This window comes from Anomaloglossus baeobatrachus, chromosome 1, assembly GCF_048569485.1.
Source record: "Anomaloglossus baeobatrachus isolate aAnoBae1 chromosome 1, aAnoBae1.hap1, whole genome shotgun sequence".
Classification (NCBI taxonomy): domain Eukaryota; kingdom Metazoa; phylum Chordata; class Amphibia; order Anura; family Aromobatidae; genus Anomaloglossus; species Anomaloglossus baeobatrachus.
In genome coordinates this window covers 867,315,321-867,337,430 of record NC_134353.1, presented here as the reverse complement: position 1 = coordinate 867,337,430, position 22,110 = coordinate 867,315,321, and the positions used below count along the sequence as shown (strand labels likewise).

General features: G+C 48.8%; 1 protein-coding gene across 2 annotated transcripts in view; it reads left to right on the top strand.

The window, feature by feature from the left end:
• The window catches only part of NLN (neurolysin), a 164,024-nt gene that overhangs the window by 29,994 nt on the left and 111,920 nt on the right, over positions 1–22,110 (top strand). For both annotated transcript variants that reach the window (XM_075342516.1, XM_075342524.1), the window contains exons 6-7: positions 7,765–7,922; positions 13,094–13,229. In XM_075342516.1, coding sequence (XP_075198631.1) covers positions 7,765–7,922; positions 13,094–13,229 — 294 coding nt within the window. The remainder of the gene's footprint in view (positions 1–7,764; positions 7,923–13,093; positions 13,230–22,110) is intronic.

Below are 22,110 nucleotides of genomic sequence, written 5' to 3'. Positions count from 1 at the left end.
CGTCCTGAGGGAGAGGAATATCCCATATACGTGGGGATTTCCCTTCCAGCTTCAGGTTTGCAATCAGCAGGGTTTCTTCTTCCTTAGGAACCCCCAGGACCTACGAGCCTTCCTAGAAGATCTGAATCTCCCTGAGGTTACCATTTCGGACTGGCCTATAAAGGCGTCTGGCTTTACCACAGCGGGAGAGAAGCCAACCCTCGGTCCAATCACGTATGACCGAGCAATGATTGACTTCATGAGACCCTGAACATACACCATCAGGTTCTGGCGTGACCGGAGTCACTTGATCCCGGATTGTCGCTCTGGATTTAGCCGCTTTGTGAAGTTTGCTAAAAAAAAAATCACATGACTTATATCTGGTTTCTGTGGGAGGTGGGCAAGGGATTGCCATTTTCCAAATATGTTATGTTTGGTGCTTGGGGAACTGCACTTTAGAACAGAAAGGCGGCGACATATCCGGTATCTTTGAGTAGTTAAAGTTACATGCATCTAGGGATTGCCTGTCTTTTCCCCAAGTATCATAAGTTGGTATGATGTAGTATTTAATACTTAACATTAACTGGTTACAGGATTGATCTTGTTACTAATCATCCTTAACCAGTGATACTTGTTTATTGGCTACTTATTTGTTATATGGACTGCTCTTCCTGTTGAGACCCTCCGGGAGCTCTATGATGTCGCCTTGTAAGACACACCCCACTTAGGGTGTTTCTTTGTCGCTCCATTGGGAGACCCAGACAATTGGGTGTATAGCTTCTGCCTCCGGAGGCCACACAAAGTATTACACTTTAAAAAGTGTAACCCCTCCCCTCTGCCTATACACCCTCCCGTGCATCACGGGCCCATCAGTTTTATGCTTTGTGTTGAAGGAGGCACATTCACACAATGCTCCACATTTTAGTCAGCAGCAGCTGCTGATTATATCGGATGGAAGAAAAGAGGGCCCCTAACAGGGCCCCCGGCATGCTCCCTTCTCAACCCACTGAGTCGGCGGTGCTGTTAAGGTTGAGGTACCCATTGCGGGTACACAGGCAGGAGCCACATGCCGTTTTCCTTCCCCATCCCTTAGGGGCTCTGGGTGAAGTGGGATCCTAACCGGTCATCCAGGCACTGGGACCGGGCTCCCTCCGCAGCCCCTGGGGGAATCTGCTGGACAGGAGACTGAGTATCGTCAGGGAAGGACCCTGCATCTACAGGTACTCTGTGTCCCCTTTGGGACGGTGCATGGAGCACCTTGGCCTCAGACGCTGCAGCGACTGCGGTGTTGATTTTTGACCGGGACTACCGCGCCGACCGTGCCTGCTTGCCGGCCGTGGTTTTTACTTTAGTCCCCGGCTTTTGCGGCCTAGTGCATTAAACTCCCGCCCCCGGGCCTGCCAGTCAGGGGTAAGGGCGGGACGGTCGGTCTGACGCCGACAGTGAGGGCTGGAGCACACGTAGCTGTCCTCCTCCCCCCTCACTAATCACTCTGGGGCAACAGATTCCCGCACTTTTGTAGTTACGCCCACGGCTCCCTCCTCCCCTGTGAACGCCGACAGCCATGTTTTAACATATTCTGCCGGTGGAGGACTTCTGGCTGCAGCTCTGGGAGACCCGAGGCAGGGAATCTGGTGGCCACACACCGCTGGAGCGGTCGGTAAGCCACACCGGTTACCCGGTGCTGGTCCCCCTAGGGTGCTGAACTGTAATATATATATATATATATATATTATTTTTGTATACATTTTCCGGTTCAGCTGTACTGTTAGCTTGTGGCTATATACCCTCAGTGATCACGCTCCTGGGAAACAACAGCATGTCGTTCACAAGGAGCAAGGGTGCCAAGACACAGGGTTATTTTGCTAACTGTACCTCTTGTGCGGCTATGCTACCTGCAGGTTCCACCTACCCTCACTGTGAGCTATGCTCGGGCACTGGGGCACTCGCTCAGCCGGAGCCTGAGGCACTGGGGGGTCCCTCGGCCCAGGTAGAACCACCGGCTCCCCCTGTCCAGATGGCAGGGACAGAGTTTGCTGTTTTAGCTGACAAACTCTGAGTCACTTTCACATTCCATGACTCAGTCTATGGCTAAATGGTCTGCTAAGTTTCTAGAGGCTTTACAGTCCAGACCGGCCCTTACACAGGCCCCGGGCACTGCGGGATCACCCCCAGGCCCCTCTCTGTCTGCGACGAAGCGTGCTCCTGATGTGGCCTCTAATTATTACGTGCAGGACTCCGGCACGGACCGCAGTCCCAGACCAGCTAAGCGGGCTCGCTTAGAATCTTCCCCGACTTCATCACGCTGTTCGGGGTCTCAGCTTGAGGACTCTCTAGAGGATGAGGCGGAGGTCGCAGCCCAGGACTCTGACCCTGACGTTGCTCTCAATCTTGATACACCTGAAGGGGACGCCATAGTAAATGACCTTATAGCGTCCATCAACCAGGTGCTAGATCTTTCTCCCCCAACTCCGCTTGTAGAGGATTCAGCTTCACAACAGGAGAAACACCAGTTTAGGTTTCCTAAACGTACTCTGAGTGTTTTCTTCGATCACTCTAACTTTAGAGATGCTGTCCAGAAGCACAGGGCTTTCCCGGACAAGCGCTTTACTAAACGCCTTAATGACACACGTTACCCCTTCCCCTCTGACGTGGTTAAAGGTTGGGCTCAATGTCCCAAGGTGGATCCTCCAGTCTCTAGACTGGCGGCTAGATCAGTAGTAGCAGTGGCTGACGGTGCATCGCTCAAGGATGCCACGGACAGGCAGAGCTCCTACTGAAATCCATCTATGAAGCCATAGGCGCGTCTTTTGCCCCAGCCTTTGCAGCAGTGTGGGCACTCCAGGCTATCTCAGCTTGTCTGTCTGAGATTAATGCGGTCACCCGTACCGCTGCGCCACAAGTAGCATCTTTGACTTCTCAGGCGTCAGTATTTGCATCCTACGCCATGAATGCTGTCCTGGACTCGGCTTGCCGTACAGGGGTAGCATCCGCCAATTCTGTGGCAGTCCGCAGGGCCATGTGGCTACGCGAATGGAAGGCAGACTCTGCTTCCAAAAAGTTCTTGACCGGTTTGCCGTTTTCTGGCGACCGACTGTTTGGCGAGCGATTGGATGAAATTATTGAGCAATCCAAGGGAAAGGACTCGTCCTTACCCCAGCCCAAACCATACAGACCTCAGCAACGGAAAGTTCAAGCGAGGTTTCGGTCCTTTCGGCCCTCAGCCAGAACCCAATCCTCCTCGTCCAACAGGCCACAGAAGAGCCAGAGAAACTCTTCTGCATGGCGGTCTAAGTCACGTCCTCCAAAGACCGCCGGAGGCACCGTCTCCAAGGCGGCCTCCTCATGACTTTCGGCCGCCCCAAACCGCATCCTCGGTCGGTGGCAGGCTGTCCCGCTTTTGCGACGCCTGGTGGCCACATGTCCAAGACCGATGGGTGAGAGACATTCTGTCTCACGGTTACAGGATAGAGTTCAGCTCTCGTCCTCCGGCTCGTTTTTTCGGAACATCTCCGCCCCCCGAGCGCACTGTTGCGCTTTTTCAGGCGGTGGACACTCTGAAGACAGGAGGAGTGGTGATCCCCGTTCCCCTTCAGGAACGCGGTCGCGGTTTTTACTCCAACCTGTTCGTGGTGCCAAAAAAGGACGGCTCATTCCGTCCCGTTTTGGACCTCAAATTGCTCAACAGACATGTGAGAACCAGGCGGTTTCGCATGGAATCCCTCCGATCTGTCATCGCTTCGATGTCCCAAGGAGACTTCCTAGCATCAATCGACATCAGGGATGCCTATCTCCATGTGCCGATCGCTCCAGAGCATCAACGCTTCCTGCGTTTCGCCATTGGGGACGAACACCTTCAGTTTGTGGCACTGCCTTTCGGCCTGGCGACAGCCCCACGAGTCTTCACCAAGGTCATGGCATCCGTTGTAGCGGTCCTACACTCTTGGGGCCACTCGGTGATCCCCTACCTAGACGATCTCCTAGTCAAGGCACCCTCCCGGGTGGCTTGTCAACACAGTCTGACCGTTGCTCTGGAGACTCTCCAGAGGTTCGGGTGGATCATCAATTTCCCAAAGTCAAAATTGACTCTGACACAGTCACTGACGTACCTCGGGATGGAGTTTCATACTCTCTCAGCGATAGTCAAGCTGCCGCTGGACAAACAGCGGTCGCTGCAAACAGGGGTGCAATCCCTTCTTCGGGCCCAGTCGCACCCCTTGAGGCGCCTCATGCACTTCCTGGGGAAGATGGTGGCAGCAATGGAGGCAGTTCCCTTTGCGCAATTTCATCTGCGTCCACTCCAATGGGACATTCTCCGCAAATGGGACAAGAGGTCGACGTCCTTAGACAGGAACGTCTCTCTTTCTCTGGCAGCCAAGACCTCTCTTCAGTGGTGGCTTCTCCAGACTTCTCTGTCGAAAGGAAAATCCTTCCTGCCCCCATCCTGGGCTGTGGTCACGACGGACGCGAGCCAGTCAGGATGGGGAGCGGTTTTTCTCCACCACAAGGCTCAGGGAACCTGGACTCCGACAGAGTCCTCCCTTCAGATCAATGTTCTGGAGATAAGGGCAGTGTTTCTAGCCCTCAAGGCGTTCCATCGGTGGCTGGAGGGCAGGCAGATCCGCGTACAGTCGGACAACGCCACGGCGGTTGCGTACATCAACCACCAGGGCGGCACTCGCAGTCGTCAAGCCTTCCAAGAAGTCCGGCGGATTCTGCTGTGGGTGGAGGCCACAGCCTCCACCATCTCCGCGGTTCACATCCCGGGCGTAGAAAACTGGGAAGCAGACTTTCTCAGTCGCCAGGGCATGGACGCGGGGGAATGGTCTCTCCACCCGGACGTGTTTCAAGAGATCTGTTGCCGCTGGGGAACGCCGGACGTCGATCTCATGGCGTCTCGGCACAACAACAAAGTCCCGGCAGTCATGGCACGGTCTCAGGATCACAGAGCTCTGGCGGCGGACGCCTTAGTTCAGGATTGGTCGCAGTTTCAACTGCCTTATGTATTCCCTCCTCTGGCAATGCTGCCCAGAGTGTTGCGCAAGATCAGGTCCGACTGCCGCCGCGCCATCCTCGTCGCTCCAGATTGGCCGAGGCGGTCGTGGTACCCGGATCTGTGGCACCTCACGGCGGGTCAACCGTGGGCGCTCCCAGACCGACCAGACTTGCTGTCTCAAGGGCCATTTTTCCATCTGAATTCTGCGGCCCTCAACCTGACTGTGTGGCCATTGAGTCCTGGCTCCTAGCGTCCTCAGGGTTATCTCAAGATGTCATTGCCACTATGAGACAGGCCAGGAAACCAACGTCAGCCAAGATCTATCACAGAACTTGGAGGATCTTCTTAGCCTGGTGCTCTAAGAAGGGGTTTACCCCCTGGCCGTTTGCCTTACCCACGTTTCTTTCATTCCTTCAATCTGGATTGGACAAGGGTTTGTCTCTCGGCTCTCTCAAGGGACAAGTATCGGCGCTTTCCGTGTTTTTTCAAAAGCGTCTAGCCAGGCTTCCGCAGGTCCGCACGTTCCTGCAGGGAGTTTGCCACATAGTCCCACCTTACAAGCGTCCGCTGGAACCCTGGGATCTCAACACGGTTCTACGGGCTCTTCAAAAACCGCCCTTTGAGCCGCTGCGGGATGTCTCTCTATCACGTCTTTCGCAGAAGGTGGCATTTCTAGTGGCGGTTACATCACTCCGAAGAGTGTCAGAGCTTGCAGCGCTGTCATGCAAAGCCCCTTTCCTGGTATTTCACCAGGATAAGGTGGTTCTGCGTCCGGTCCCGGACTTTCTCCCTAAGGTGGTGTCCACTTTTCATCTCAATCAGGATATCTCCTTACCTTCTTTTTGCCCTCATCCAATTCACCAATGTGAAAAGGATTTGCATTTGTTAGATCTAGTGAGAGCCCTCCGGATCTACGTGTCTCGCACGGCGCCACTGCGCCGTTCTGATGCGCTTTTTGTCCTTGTCGCTGGCCAGCGTAAGGGTTCACAGGCTTCCAAGTCAACCTTGGCTCGGTGGATCAAGGAACCGATTTCTGAAGCCTACCGTTCTTCTGGGCTTCCGATTCCTTCAGGGCTGAAAGCCCATTCTACCAGAGCCGTGGGTGCATCCTGGGCATTGCGGCACCAGGCTACGGCTCAGCAGGTGTGTCAGGCGGCTACCTGGTCTGCACACTTTCACAAAACACTATCAGGTGCATGCCTATGCTTCGGCAGATGCCAGCCTAGGTAGGCGAGTCCTTCAGGCGGCGGTTGCCCACCTGTAAGAGGGGGCCGTTGTTTCGGCTCTTTTTATCGAGGTATTCTTTTACCCACCCAGGGACTGCTTTTGGACGTCCCAATTGTCTGGGTCTCCCAATGGAGCGACAAAGAAGAAGGGAATTTTGTTTACATACCATAAATTCCTTTTCTTCTAGCTCCTATTGGGAGACCCAGCACCCGCCCCTGTTCCCTTCGGGCTGTTTGTTCTTTTGTGTTCACATGTTGTTCATGTTGAATTGTTCTTTTGGTTCATGGTTTCAGTTCTCCGAACATCCTTCGGATTGAATTTACCTTAGACCAATTTATAAGTTTCCTCCTTCCTGCTTTTGCACCAAAACTGAGGAGCCCGTGATGCACGGGGGGGTGTATAGGCAGAGGGGAGGGGTTACACTTTTTAAAGTGTAATACTTTGTGTGGCCTCCAGAGGCAGAAGCTATACACCCAATTGTCTGGGTCTCCCAATAGGAGCTAGAAGAAAAGGAATTTACGGTAAGTAAACAAAATTCCCTTCTTTATACACATGTCCTTTTTCCTGAAGGGAGGAAGGGTCCCTTGCGCCTCGCTAAGGAACTCTCCCTGTGAAGGATCTCGACGTAGGAGCGAGAACTTGGCCTAGCTTTGTTTATAGGCTTTAACCTTTTTCTATAATTCTTACTACACTATTCTGTGATTTTAGATTTACAATAAAAAACAGTTTCTGCATACGGTAGCAAATACTGGGATTGTTATGTTCACATTATATGAGACACTTATGATCCTATGTTCGCCCTTGAGTTTAGTTCTGTAGGATACTTAAAGACACGTGTTGTTGAGCTTGGGCGGTCTATTTTGAGTGATTTACTATCTATATTGTAATGGTGCAATTGCACTTACTTTGTATTTATCCTGTCTCGTTGATACACTTCAATAAAAGATTTTTGAAAAAAAAAAAATTGAGGAAAATCCATAACACAAAGCAAAGAGCATGAGTAAATTGACGCGTTTCGGACCCTACATATTAATAATAATAATCTTTATTTTTATACTGCCAACATATTCCCCAGCGCTTTACAAATCAGAAGGAACATATACAAACAGATATCAGTTATAGAAAGTACAATAATTAGAGGGGGGAAAAAACCCAAACAAACAAAAAAAAGACACCCCTGCTTGTGAGAGCTTACAATCTGCAATGAGATAGGGGGGGGGGGGGAAGGTACAAGTGCTTATTTACAATGACAATCCAGCCATCTCAAGGAAATCTCAAGGAAAGCATATTAAAAACTTATGATTAAGGACTTTTGTTTTTAATATGTAGGATCCGAAACGCGTCAAGTTTACTCATGCCCTTTGTTTTGCGTTATGGATTTTCCTCAATTTTTTAAGAATATGGTTTAATAAAGATTTTTTTTATGGTATCGGAATTGGTGCTCAGTCCAACTCTTCTCCTTTTTGTCTGTAGACACATTAGTCCTCTGAGCGTGGCCTATTCTACATTTGAATGTTTGTGAATGTCACTGACATGGGTCTCTGCTCTGGGTTATTTTACAGAGGGTCTTCCCACTGACTTCATTGACGGCCTAGAAAAAACAGGCGACCATTACCAAGTAACTCTTCAGTATCCACATTATTTTCCCGTTGTGAAGAAATGCTCAGTTCCCGAAACTAGGAGGAAATTGGAAGCGGCTTTCAACAGTAGGTGCATGGAAGTGAGTACAATGTGTCTTACTCTTACACATGGTTATTGTGGCAGTATTGAGGCAGATCTGTTGCAAGATTTTACAATACAGGTTGCATTCTTTATTAAACAGATCTTTTTAACCCCTTCCTGAGATGGCCGTTTTCCATTTTTGCGTTGTTTTTTTTTTTCCTCTCCTGTAACTTTTGTGTGTTTATTTTTCCATCCACATAGCCATATGAGGTTTTTTTTTTTTGATTAGCATCATTAATTTGATAATGTAATGTATTGAAAAGGGGGGAAAAAAGATTCCAAAATAGTATGATTTTTCAACAATACAAATTAAGTACAAAATACAATGTTACTTGGTAACTTATGTTTGTTTTTGTGTAAAAAAAAAAAAATAAAAAAAAAAATAAAAAAATTAAAAGATCAAATACCCATATTTTTTTTTTTTTTGGCTGTTGTAACACTACAAAAAAAATAGATTGAGGCGATCAAAACATCGGATTTACTCCAACGTGGTATCAATAAAAAACCCCATTGACCAAAAATTAAAAATGTTATGGGCCTTGTTTATTTTCTTACAAATTTTAGAAATTTTTTTCATCACCAAAATATAAACAACAATATGCATATTTAGTATCAGCGTATTCGAACTGACCAGGAGAATCATTTTGCTGAGTCGTTTTTACTGAATACAAAAAAACCAAAACAAAACAACTGTAGAATTGCGCTTTGTTTTGCAACTTTGCTGCACTTGAAATCTATTGAGTATAGTTCAATGTACTATATACATTCACCCATTTTTGTGCCTGCCTTCAAAGAACAGTCTGAAGCCATTATTAACTCAGTTTTTGGCTAGTCAATGTAACGTAAGTTACCATGGAATGACCCATGAGCCGCTGTCCAGATGTCCTGCCCGCTAGTACAGAGCAGGAGTCTGCACTCTGGGTGATGGTATGGTTAATAGTGAAGGGCGACAACTGAGAGATTCTTGCCTGGCTCTGAGGTAACAACTCTGAAAGAAGTGAAGTGCAGCCCTGAAAAGCCATCTATCCAATGAGTGGGGCGGTGGCGGGCATTCATTCTCAGCGTGGGTGCCATCTTGGAGAGCAGGTCGACATGCAGCACAGAGGAGACTTGGGCTGGTACGCAGTGCTCATAACTAGAGATAAGTGAGCTCTTCCATGTTTGGGTACTTGTAACTATTGATGAGCGGGCACTACCATGCTCAGGTGCTCGGTACTCATGACTAGTGATGAGCCGGCACTACCATGCTCGGGTACTTGTAACTAGTGATTAGCGAGCATTACCATGCTCGGGTGCTCAGTACTCGTAACTAGTGATGAGTGAGCATTACCATGCTCGGGTGCTCAGTACTTGTAACTAGTGATGAGTGAGCACTACTATGCTCGGGTGCTCGGTACTCCTAACTAGTCCAGAATATCCATCTCACCACCACCTGACGTCACCGCTTCTCAGTCTCGGACACCGGCCCTGCCCTGGCCGCAAAGCAATTAATAGAAGATTGATCCACCTGAGTGCAAATGGTGATTTATTCGTGTATGAACAGACAGTGCACAGATAACGTTAACGCGTTTCTGGCTTGACGCCCGTAAGAGGAGATTGGCCTGTATTAATTATAAAGAGCATGTGGTGATCCGCTGCCATCTTGTGGGCGATAAGATTATTGCAGCTAAATTTCAAGCAAACCTTTTTTCTGCTCATACTATTCTCAAAAAACTGTATCTCTGCCACTATGTATGTAATATGACGTCTGAAGACTTGCAGTGGAAAGTTGGTGTGTGGGTTCTGGCCAGAATGAGACAAAATGACCGGCGGCGCAAGTAGGAAAACTAAGGAGGGGGAAGGGATAAGTGAAAGTGACCATCGTAACTCTTTAGGCTGTGTAACACATACGGTAATACCTGTACTGCAGGAGGAACAAGTGCAGCACAAAATACAGTGTCAAAATTGGCCAACTTCATGAGATCCATGGGTAGCACAGAGCCTCAGTGTGCGGGAATTCTGCTCTCTTCAGTCTTAGCCTACAGGCGAGGACATGTAAAGAAGAATTCTCTTTGATGAGACAAGATCTCAGAAAAGTAAATGAAAGAATAGTGGAAGTGGAAAATAGGGTCAGTAGCATAGAATATAAACTACCGGGTCTCAGTAAGGACTTGAGAAGACATGACAATCAAATAGTACTGTTACCTGAAATAAACAGATGAACTTGAGAATCGTTCAAAGAGGAATAATGTCAGAGTTGTAGGTGTCGCGGAGGAAGTTGAAAGTATGAACCCCACTGAGTACTTTGAATCCTGGTTGAAAAAAGTGTCTGATATGGAAGTTTTATCTCCATTATATGCCGTGGAACGAGCACACAGAGACCTGACCCGGGCTTTGCCACCAGAGGCACCTCCTTAAGCTGGCTGATCAAACGGTTACATTACAAGAATAAGAACGCTATTCTTAAATAGTCAGACAATATCCTTCTACTCGGACTAGTCTACAGAGGTTCAGAAGGGGAGGCTTCAGTTCTTCAATGTCAAGAGGAGGTGCATTGCTATATCCAGCGAAGCTGAGAGTGGCCGCACTTTGTTCCATTCATCCTCCTAGATGCCATGGACTAGCTAGACCAACACAAACAGACGTTGAGTGACATACTTTTGTAGCTATTTTACATTGATGTTAAAGCTGCTATGGTAGGTTGCTTGATAGTACATGATTCTATGAGGGTAGAGGAGAAGAATAATCTTCCTTTTTGATTTATTTTGATCCTATTGGTTCCGCCACCCTTTTTTTCTGATGTTTAGCTCAAGGAGAGTCCTAGGCCCTATGCACACACTGCGTTTTTTGAGGCTGTTTTTTTTTTTTTTTTTTTTTTTTTTTTTTTTTTTTTTTTTTAAATCTGTAGTTCAATTAGCAAAATACCAGGGGGACCCACAGTATCCACAGGAGTAAATAGCTGGATCCAAGAAGAAGCGGCACCTTTTGAATCTGTACCTGGACATATGGATATTTGTGTGACACTGGGCATGACAATACTGCAGGATATGTGAATGGACAGTACCCAGTAATCTTTCACCTGAACTCCCCTGATGATTGTTCCCCATGAAACGCGTTGGGAGTGAGTGTTTCTCAACATTATGGAGGTGATGTTTTCATGGCATTTCTAAGGGATCTAAAATAGCTGGCTGACAGCTTCCCTACGAGCCATGATATACCTCTAGTCGCCCTTTTTTCCACAGGACGGGTAAGATTGTTCCATCTTGGGACGTATTACGTTTTATACTCTGATCCTTGTGTATGATCAGCATTTGGTTCCCTTTGATATGGGATCTAACTATGCCATGTTAATCTGATCTGTACTGCCAGTATTGTGTGATCAGCATTTGGTTCCTTCTGATATAGGATCTAACTACGCTATGTTAATCTGATCTGTACTGCCAGTATTTTGCCAGCATTTGTAACACATCTTCCCCCCCCCCCCTCCTTCTTTCTTTTAAGTTGGAGTACCATAGTAAGGGGTAGTGGGGGTGAGTATGGTTCAACTTTGTCAAAACATCCTCTAGGTACCTACCGGGGGTCTTCCTGGATACTGACCAGGTTTATATGATACCACTGTGATAAGGACCTATTTATGGTGGTTTGACTTGGGCTATATCTGATGCCCTTTTGTAGAGCATGAGTATATCATCGCTTCATGGTTTTTAATATATCCTTGAGCGTTTAGCTCTTTTAATTGGTACTTATTAAAAGTTACGTTTTAGGTCTTGTTTGTGTTCAGACCATTTGGCTCTTCTTGGATCCAGCTATTTACTCCTTTTTTTTAAATCTGCATTAAAAGCTGCATGATTCTCCTGAAGCCAGCTAAGTCGAATGGTTTTTTGTTTTGCTGTGCACACACTGCAGTTTTTTTCCCATCCGGTTTCGGTCCGGTTTTGGTTTAGCAGCGTCTTTCACCCATTTACTTCAATGTTCTCTCTCTCACACTCACTCACTCACTCTCATACACATACACATACACACACACACACACTCTCACTCACACTCTCACACTCTCTCCTGCAACTCATCTGCACCGTGGGCTCATAGCCTTACTGTTCTATAATGCTGGATGCTGGAGCAGCAATGAAGAAACATAGACAGTATGTTCTGTCCTTTGGAGAATTTGTTTTTGCACTTCTTTCAACGAGTGCATATTGAAAGGTCACTCAGCTATGGGCTGTTATTAACCCCTAGTTATCTTGATTGCCACCGCACCAGGGCAATCAGGAAGAGACGAGTAAAGTACTGGGATTGTCACATCAAATAGAAGCAACAATCCTGTGAAGGCTGCAGGCTGATATTTTTAGGCTAGGGGGGGGCTCAATAAGCATGGGTCTCTCCAGCCTGAGAGAATACCAGCCCCCAGCTGTTAGCCTTTATCATGGCTGAGGATCAAAATTGTGGTGGACTACATGCCATTTTTTTTCTTATAAATATTTATATAAATTTAAAAAAAAAAATCCACCTGCGGTTTCTCTTCTTTTAATACACAGCCAAGATAATCAGACGCCTGTGGTCGTATGCTTTATCTTTGCTGGTTATCATAATACGGGGGACCCTATGCCAATTTGTTATTTTTATACCACGATGGTTACCCGCAGACAGGGTCTGTGATTGGATGCAGTCAGATGCTGTCACAGAGGCTGGGGACGTGTCTGACTGCAACTAATCACAGACGCCAGGACCACCGGTGGGTTGGGGAAGCAGTGAATATGTATGAGGCTAATAAGCTGCCCTGGAAGACGAATGAGCAGCCTCGGAAGCAGTTACAGCCACGCGGGAGACTTGGTAAGTATAGCCTGCTTGATTTTATTTTTATTTTTCCTTTATTTCCCTAGTTGCCAGATCCCGTATCATCAGCCATAGTTCCCTGAGATCTCTGGAAACGAGGCCGGCACCTGGATACTTTTGAAACTAAGCAGATCCGGACTTTTACAGTTCGGGTCCACACATCACTACTTATGATTTTAACTGTACATTTTGGAAACCTTTAAAAAGTAAGATGAAGAACCTTACAGAGTCCATGCAGATGTTTTCAGGTTTTTTTTTCAATCTCAAGAACCCGGAGTTACAAGGCAACCGTGCTATTTAAATAGTGTTCAGATGTCTTGAAATGAACATGTCGTTTACATAATTTTATCCTTTTAGGAGAATGCTAAAATACTTGAAGAACTGATTACGCTTCGGTCTAAACTGGCCAAACTTCTGGGATATCGGACACATGCCGATTTTGTACTTGAATTAAACACAGCTAAAAACACAAGCAATGTGTCTACCTTCCTAGGTAAGTTGTAGGGAGGGGATTTTGTAGTTGACAGTTTAATGTACATACATGGCAAAAAGTGTTAGCACCCTTGAAGTAGTTCTAGAAAGAAGGGAATTTTGTTACTTACCGTAAATTCCTTTTCTTCTAGCTCTTATTGGGAGACCCAGACGATTGGGGTATAGCTACTGCCTCCGGAGGCCACACAAAGCACTACACTAAAAAGTGCAAGGCCCCTCCCCTTCTGGCTATACCCCCCCGTGGTATCACGGGTTCTCCAGTTTTAGTGCCAAAGCAAGAAGGAGGAAAGCCAATAACTGGTTTAAACAAATTAACTCCGAGTAACATCGGAGAACTGAAAAACCGTTCAACATGAACAACATGTGTACCCGCAAACAACAAAAACATCCCGAAGGACAACAGGGCGGGTGCTGGGTCTCCCAATAAGAGCTAGAAGAAAAGGAATTTACGGTAAGTAACAAAATTCCCTTCTTCTTCAGCGCTCTATTGGGAGACCCAGACGATTGGGACGTCCAAAAGCTGTCCCTGGGTGGGTAAAGAAATACCTCATGCTAGGGCTGCAAAACAGCCCTCCCCTACGGGGGTGTCACTGCCGCCTGCAGGACTCTTCTACCTAAGCTGGCATCCGCCGAAGCATAGGTATGCACCTGATAATGCTTGGTGAAAGTGTGCAGACTGGACCAGGTAGCTGCCTGGTACACTTGTTGAGCCGAAGCCTGGTGTCGTAATGCCCAGGACGCACCCACGGCTCTGGTTGAGTGGGCTTTTAGCCCTGAAGGAACCGGAAGCCCCGCAGAACGGTAGGCCTCTAGAATTGGTTCTTTGATCCATCGAGCCAGGGTGGCTTTAGAAGCCTGCAACCCCTTGCGCGGACCAGCGACAAGGACAAAAAGTGCATCGGAACGGCGCATGGGCGCCGTGCGGGAAATGTAGAGTCTGAGTGCTCTCACCAGATCTAACAAACGTAAGTCCTTTTCATACCGGTGAACCGGATGAGGACAAAAGGAAGGCAAGGATATATCCTGATTAAGATGAAATGAGGATACGACCTTAGGGAGAAACTCCGGAATGGGGCGCAGCACTACCTTGTCCTGGTGGAACACCAGGAAGGGAGCCTTGGATGACAGAGCTGCCAGCTCAGACACTCGCTGAAGCGATGTGATCGCAACGAGAAACGCCACCTTCTGTGACAGGCGAGAAAGGAAACTTCCTTCAGAGGCTCGAAAGGCGGCTTCTGGAGAGCAACTAATACCCTGTTGAGATCCCATGGATCTAACGGCCGCTTGTACGGGGGTACGATATGACAGACCCCCTGTAGGAACGTGCGCACCTTAGAAAGACGTGCTAGACGCTTCTGAAAAAACACGGATAGTGCCGAGACTTCCCCCTTAAGGAAGCCGAGCGACAAGCCCTTTTCTAACCCCGATTGCAGGAAGGAAAGAAAAGTAGGCAATGCAAATGGCCAGGGAGACACTCCCTGAGCCGAGCACCAGGTTAAGAAAATCTTCCACGTTCTGTGGTAGATCTTAGCAGAGGTGGACTTCCTAGCCTGTTTCATGGTGGCAACGACCCCTTGGGATAATCCTGAAGACGCTAGGATCCAGGACTCAATGGCCACACAGTCAGGTTCAGGGCCGCAGAATTCCGATGGAAAAACGGCCCTTGGGACAGTAAGTCTGGCCAGCCTGGTAGTGACCACGGTCGGCCGACCGTGAGATGCCACAGATCCGGGTACCACGATCTCCTCGGCCAGTCTGGGGCGACGAGTATGACGCGGCTGCAATCGGATCTGATTTTTTGCGCAGTACTCTGGGCAAGAGTGCCAGAGGTGGAAACACATATGTGAGCCGGAACTGCGACAAATCTTGCACTAAGGCGTCTGCCGCCAGAGCTCTGTGATCGCGCGATCGTGCCATAAATGCCGGGACCTTGTTGTTGTGCCGAGACGCCATTAGGTCGACGTCCGGCACCCCCCAGCGGCGACAGATTTCCTGAAACACGTCCGGGTGAAGGGACCATTCCCCTGCGTCCATACCCTGGCGACTGAGGAAGTCTGCTTCCCAGTTTTCTACGCCCGGGATGTGAACTGCGGATATGGTGGATGCTGTGTCCTCCACCCACATGAGGATTCGCCGGACTTCCTGGAAGGCTTGCCGACTGCGCGTCCCTCCTTGGTGGTTGATGTATGCCACCGCTGTGGAGTTGTCCGACTGGATTCGGATCTGCTCTCTTTCTAGCCACTGCTGGAAAGCTAGTAGGGTAAGATACCCTGCCCCGATTTCCAGAACATTGATCTGAAGGGTGGACTCCTGCTGAGTCCACGTCCCCTGAGCCCTGTGGCGGAGACAAACTGCTCCCCACCCTGACAGACTCGTATCTGTCGTGACCACTGCCCAGGATGGGGGTAGGAAGGATCTTCACTGTGACAATGAGGTGGGAATAAGCCACCATTGCAGAGAGTCCTTGGCCGTCTGGGAAAGGGAGACTTTCCTGTCCAGGGAGGTTGACTGCCCGTCCCATTGGCGGAGAATGTCCCCTTGCAGTTGGCGCAGATGAAACTGCGCAAAGGGAACTGCCTCCATGGCTGCCACCATCTTCCCTAGGAAGTGCATGAGGCGCCTTAAGGGGTGCGACTGGCCTTGAAGGAGAGACTGCACCTCTGTTTGCAGTGAACGCTGCTTGTTCAGCGGAAGCTTCACTATCGCTGATAGAGTGTGAACTCCATGCCGAGATACGTTAGTGATTGAGTCGGTGACCGATTTGACCTTGCCAAATTGATGATCCACCCGAAAGTCTGGAGAGTCTCCAGCGTAACATTCAGGCTGCGTTGTCATGCCTCGAGGGAGGGTGCTTTGACGAGTAGATCGTCCAAGTAAGGGATCACCGGGTGTCCCTGAGAGTGCAAGACTGCTACCACTGCTGCCATGACCTTGGTGAACACCCGTGGGGCTGTCGCCAGACCGAATGGCAGAGCTACGAACTGAAGATGGTCGTCTCCTATCACAAAACGTAGAAAACGTTGGTGCTCCGTAGCAATTGGCACGTGGAGATAGGCATCTTTGATGTCTGTTGAGGCAAGGAAGTCTCCTCGAGACATTGAGGTAATGACGGATCGGAGGGATTCCATCCGGAACCGCCTGGCGTTCGCATGCTTATTGAGCAGTTTTAGGTCCAGAACAGGACGGAAGGAGCCGTCCTTTTTTGGAGCCACAAAGAGATTGGAGTACAAACCCTCGCCCTCGTTCCTGAGGGGGGACAGGGATCACCACTCCTTCTGCTCTTAGAGCGTCCACCGCCTGCAGCAGGGCATCTGCTCGGTGGGGAGGTGGGGCCGTTCTGAAGAATGGAGTCGGAGGACAAGAACAGAACACTGTCCTGTGCACGTGAGCACAATGTCCGTCACCCACCGGTCTGTGACCTGTGGCAGCTAAATGTCGCCAAAGGCGGGGGAGTCTGCCATCAACCGCGGATGCGGAGAGAGAGAGAGAGAGCTGAGAGTCATGAGGAGACCGCCTTGGTAGCGGTTCCTCCGGCTGCCTTCCTTGGGCGTGATTGAGCCCGGCCGGAATCTGAGCCCGTCTGAGGTTTTGTAGCCCTTTTGCACGAGGACAATTGGGACCTGCCCGAGCTTGGGAAGGACCGAAACCTCGACTGTACTTTTAGGACAGCATTAATAGGGTAAGTCGCAGTGCAGACATTGCGGAGTTACGGACGCCTCTGCGGTACAGATGTACATGTGCTCAAGGCCAGCTGCGCAAGAACAGCTGAAAAGGTTAGGTTGCCTATACGGCTGTGAATGCCGGAGCAACCGACACGCCGATAGCCTCCTAGACAGATTTCAACCAGAGTCCATCTGTCTGTGAATGGCATCTTTAAGTGAAGCCCCATCTCCAGTGCAACTATGGCTCTAGACGCAAGCCTGGAGATTGGAGAATCCACCTTTGGACCCTGGGTCCAGCGCTTGACCACGTCAGGGGAAAAGGGATAACGTGTATCTTAAAAACGTTTGGAGAAGACGCTTATCTGGTAAGCGTGGTGTTTCTGGACTGCTTCTCTGAAGTCAGCGTGGCCAGAAAAATATCCGTTTGAGATACTGAAAAGGGACTTCTCCTGCTGTGAAGCTGACTCCTCCACTGGGGGAGCTGAGGGAGAAAGATCCAACCTTCCATTGATGGACGCTATAGGATCATTCCGTATGGCGTTACCATCCGGTGTATCCGGATTGATAGCGATGTCAGGATCAAAGTCCTGGAGAGCTGCCTTATCATACAGAGAGTCCTCCTGGGACCCCCCCGTTCCAAATGAGGTTGGTCAGGAAGATTGCCCATGGCCTGTCTGGACTGCAAGTCTCTATCTTATGACAATATATCTGTCGAAACTGCAACTCCGTCCCTGTCCTTGGACAGGGATGACAGGTGGTTTCTTTGGCCACGACTAGTAGAGACCCCGGCAGACGAAGTGCTAGAGACCCCGGCAGACGAAGTGCTACAGGGGAGCATGCACACAATGGGACGGTGTCATGAACAGCATCCCATGTAGTAAAAACAGCACTGAAAATCTGTGTTGCTTTTTTGCCGCTGCCGACTAGCCATCTAGAAGTATATAGCCAAGATTGGTGACCGTACAGTGCAATGTATAGCATACAAGCATAAAGTACAAATGAACACTGCAGCACAAGCAATACAAGCAGCATAGAAGCCTGTGCCCTGGCACCTCTGCTCTTCTGCTGCTGTAGACTAGTCATCTAGGGGAATATAGCCCAGAAGAGTGACCATACAGTGCAATGTATAGCATACAAGCACAAGTACAAATGCACACTGCAGCCCATGCAATACAAGCAGCATAGAAAAAAACCTGTGCCCCAGCACCCTTGGTTTTCTGCTGCTGTAGTCTAGCCATTCCAGGAGAATATAGCTAAGACTAGCGACTGTACAGTGCAGTGTATAGCATACAAGCATAAACACAAATGAACACTTCAGTACGTGCAATACAAGCAGCCTAGAAAGCCTGTGCCTTAGCACACCTGCTTTCCTGCTGCTGATGTGTCGCTCTCCAAGCGGGCATATAGCGACCTATGCAGTTAAAATACACATGTACACACTGCAGTATATATTGGGGTCAGCACTATGTGTGCCGCTTACCGCCCGCCTATAAGCGGGTGTATGGTCGCCACCGTCCTGCCTGGTTGCCGAAAGTCCGAGCTCGGACTGCAGTAATGGCTGCCGGCGTCTTCCCCAGCTCGTGTGAGGAGGGGCGGGCCGTGGGCGTGCCCCAAGTCAGAGCGGGAATCCGGCGTCCGACAGTGTGCAGTGAGAGGGCTGGAGCATGTAAATAAGGCTCCAGCCCTCGGCGCTGCTGATTGCTCAGCGTCTGTCCCCTTCCCTGAGTGACAGGGAGGGGGCGGGAACGAAGCGGCACTAGGCCGCAGAAGCCGGGGACTGGATTTATAAGCGCCGCCGCCGTAAAAGCGCGGTCGGCGCCCAGTCCCCGGCGAACTACAAGTCCCAGCCGCGCCGCCGCTCCCGGAGCGTCCGGCGCGGTAGTTCCCAATACACAAAGTCACTCAGCAAAGCTGCAGTGACTGTAACCCTTTACTGTCCCCGGCGCACTAGCACACCCAGCAAGTCTGGAGTGTGCTGTGCCTGTGTGTACGGGGACACAGAGTACCTGTAATGGTGCAGGGCCATGTCCCTGAACGGTACTCCAGCTCCGTATCCAGCAGGTTCAAACGGGTCTGTGGATGGAGCCCGGCGTCAGAGCTTTGAGGCCGGCAGGATCCCACTTCCTCAGAGCCCCCCAGGGGGATGTGGAAGGAAAGCAGCATGTGGGCTGCAGCCTCCGTACCAGCAATAGGTACCTCAACCTTACAACACCATCAACGGGTGAGAAGGGAGCATGCTGGGGGCCCTATATGGGCCCTCTTTTCTTCCATCCGAAATAGTCAGCAGCTACTGCTGACTAAAATCTGTGGAGCTATGCATGGATGTCTGACCTCCTTCGCACAAAGCTTGAAAACTGGAGAACCCGTGATACCACGGGGGGGTATAGCCAGAAGGGGAGGGGCCTTGCACTTTTTAGTGTAGTGCTTTGTGTGGCCTCCGGAGGCAGTAGCTATACCCCAATCGTCTGGGTCTCCCAATAGAGCGCTGAAGAAATGAAGTATTTCTCCCAGAGAATTATTGCAATTACACATGTTTTGTCATACACATGTTTAGTTCTTTTGTGTATTGGAATAACACAGAAAAACTGAAAAACAAATGGTGAATTGGACATAATTTCACAGAAAACCCCAAAAATGGGCTTTAGAAAATTGTTGGCACCTTTTTCTAAATTGTGGGTAAACAACTTTGTTTCAAGCATGTGACGCTCGTTCAAACTCACCTGTGGGAAGTCACAGGTGTGGGCAATATGAAAATCACACCTGAAACCAGATAAAAAGGGGAGAAGTTGATTCAATCTTTATATTGGTTTGTCTGTGTGCGCCACACTAAGTATGGAGAACAAAAAGAGAAGAGAACCGTCTGAGGATTTATAACCCTGAGATTGTTGATATTTTTCAACAATTTTGGTTCTCAAGTAGAGATGAGCGAGTGTGAGGTTCAGTGTTAGTACCAAATAGACTTTTTTTTTTTTTTTTTAAAAAAAAACGGTTTGGTTGCTTTACATCACTCGCGCAAGCATCGCTGTGTTTAAGTACACTGCTCGATGCTCAGCCCAGTGTGAGCCGCTTGCAGTGTTTGAACGGCATGCACTGGGGGGTAACAATAGCATGATTGGATGTAGTGTGCACTCCCCCAAAAAAATGGAAAAACCCAACTCGCCCCACAGAAGGGATCTGTTTATGGCTGTCTGCATGTGGGCAAAGACTTGAACTGCCCAGTTAGTGACTTCCATTGGTGGTCATGTCAATTTCGGGTCCCAAATCAATCTTAATTTAAAGTTCAGCTGCACTCGCCGAACCAAACTTCCACGGGTTTGCTCAGCTCTAGTTACAAGTCCATCTCCAAAAATCTTTATGTTCCTTTGCCCATGGTGCACAACATAATCGAGAAGTTCACAACCCATGGCACCTTAACTAATCTTCCTGGATGTGGACATCAGCGAAAAAATTGATTAAAGGTTGAAATGCAGGATAATCCGGATGGTGGATAATTATCAGCCCCAGTCATATTCCTAAGTAATTTAAAGCCATCTTGTAGGCTCAGGGGGCATCAGTGTCAGCGCAAACTGTCCGTCCACATTTGAATGAAATTTACTAAAATGTACGTGAATAAGCCAAAATACTTCTGGGAAAGCATCTTATAGAGAAATGAGACCAAGGTAGTGCTTTTTGGTTTAGCATATCATTCTACTGTTTACCACAAGCAGAATGAGGCATACAAAGAAAAGAACACAGTACCTACAGTCAAATATGGTGGAAATTCAAAGATGATTTGGGGTTGTTTTGCTGCCTCTGGCACTGGGAGCCTTGACTGTGGGCAAGACATCATGAAATCTGAAGATTACCAAAGGGTTTGGGGTTGCAATGTAGTGACCAGTGTCAGAAAGCTGGGTTTACATCCTAAGTCATGAGTTTTCCAGCCGGACAATGACCCCCAGCATACTTCAAGAAGCCCCCAGAAGTGGATGGAAACAAAACACTGGAGAGTTGTGAAGTGCAGCAATGAGTCTGGATCTAAATCCCATTGAACACCTGTGGAGAGATCTTAAATTGTTGTTGGGAGAAGGCGCCTTCATGTATGAGAGACCTGGAGCAGTTTGCAAAAGAAGAGTCCAAAATTCCAGGTGAGAAGTGTAAGAAGCTGATGGGTATAGGAAGCGATTGATTGCAGTTATTTATTCCAAAGGGTGTGAAACCAAATATTAAGTTGAGGATGCCAACAATTTTTTTGTCTGGCCCATTTTTGGAGTTGTGTGAAATTATGTCTAATTTGTCTTCTTCTCCCACCCCCCCCCCTTTTTTTTTTGTGTTGTTTTAATATACACAAAGGAAATAAACGTGTATGACAAAGCGTGTAATTGCAATGATTTTTGGGGAGAAATATTTCATTTCCTGGAACAGTTTCAAGGGTACCAACACTTTCAGCCATGACTTTATATGGGTGGCCTCCCAACTATCCCCGACTGATGTCAGTGGGTCATAAGTGTCAAACAGTTTGAATCTCTGCCGGACCCTTTTGTTATTCAGGAGATTAAAGAGGTTGTTCATGCCTTTTTATTACTAGCCACATCAATATTATGCTGAGAAACAAGGCTTCTCTCAAATACCTTGTGCTGCCAATAGTGCCTGTGAGCAGCGCTATTGCGGTTCGCTCACCCCCTTCACGTGACCCCTGGGCTCCGTGAACTCTGATGTCCGGTGATGTCATGTCAACTTCTTGTTGGCCTGATATCACCGCGACCGGCCCCAGACTCCGTGAGTCACTGGGCTGTGGATGGAATTTGACCGCTCGGCACAGACCAGCGTCGCTCCTGCTTGCGGTGCTGTGCAGTAAAGGAGGGAAGGTGTGAGATGCTGTGCTGTGGCGCTGGGCTGTGACTAGCGGTGAAACACCTCCCACAGCCCAGTCAGTCAGGAAGACTGCAGCCTGCCTCAGTTGACGTGACACCACCGGACATCAGAGGTCACGGAGCCCGGAGGTCATACAAAGCGGGTGAGCGGACCGCAATAGCGGCACTCACAGGCACTATTGGCAACACAAGGTATTTGAGAGAAACCTTGTTTCTCAACATAATATCGATGTGGCTAGTAATGAAAAGGGGTGAACCACCCCTTTTGAAGCTGTCTGGCAGTGGTTTTCTCCATTCTCCCCTTTAAAAGCATATAATCGTTAACGTGTAAGGAGAGTTAGGTGTTGGCCAAAAGCTCTGCTAGCTGACT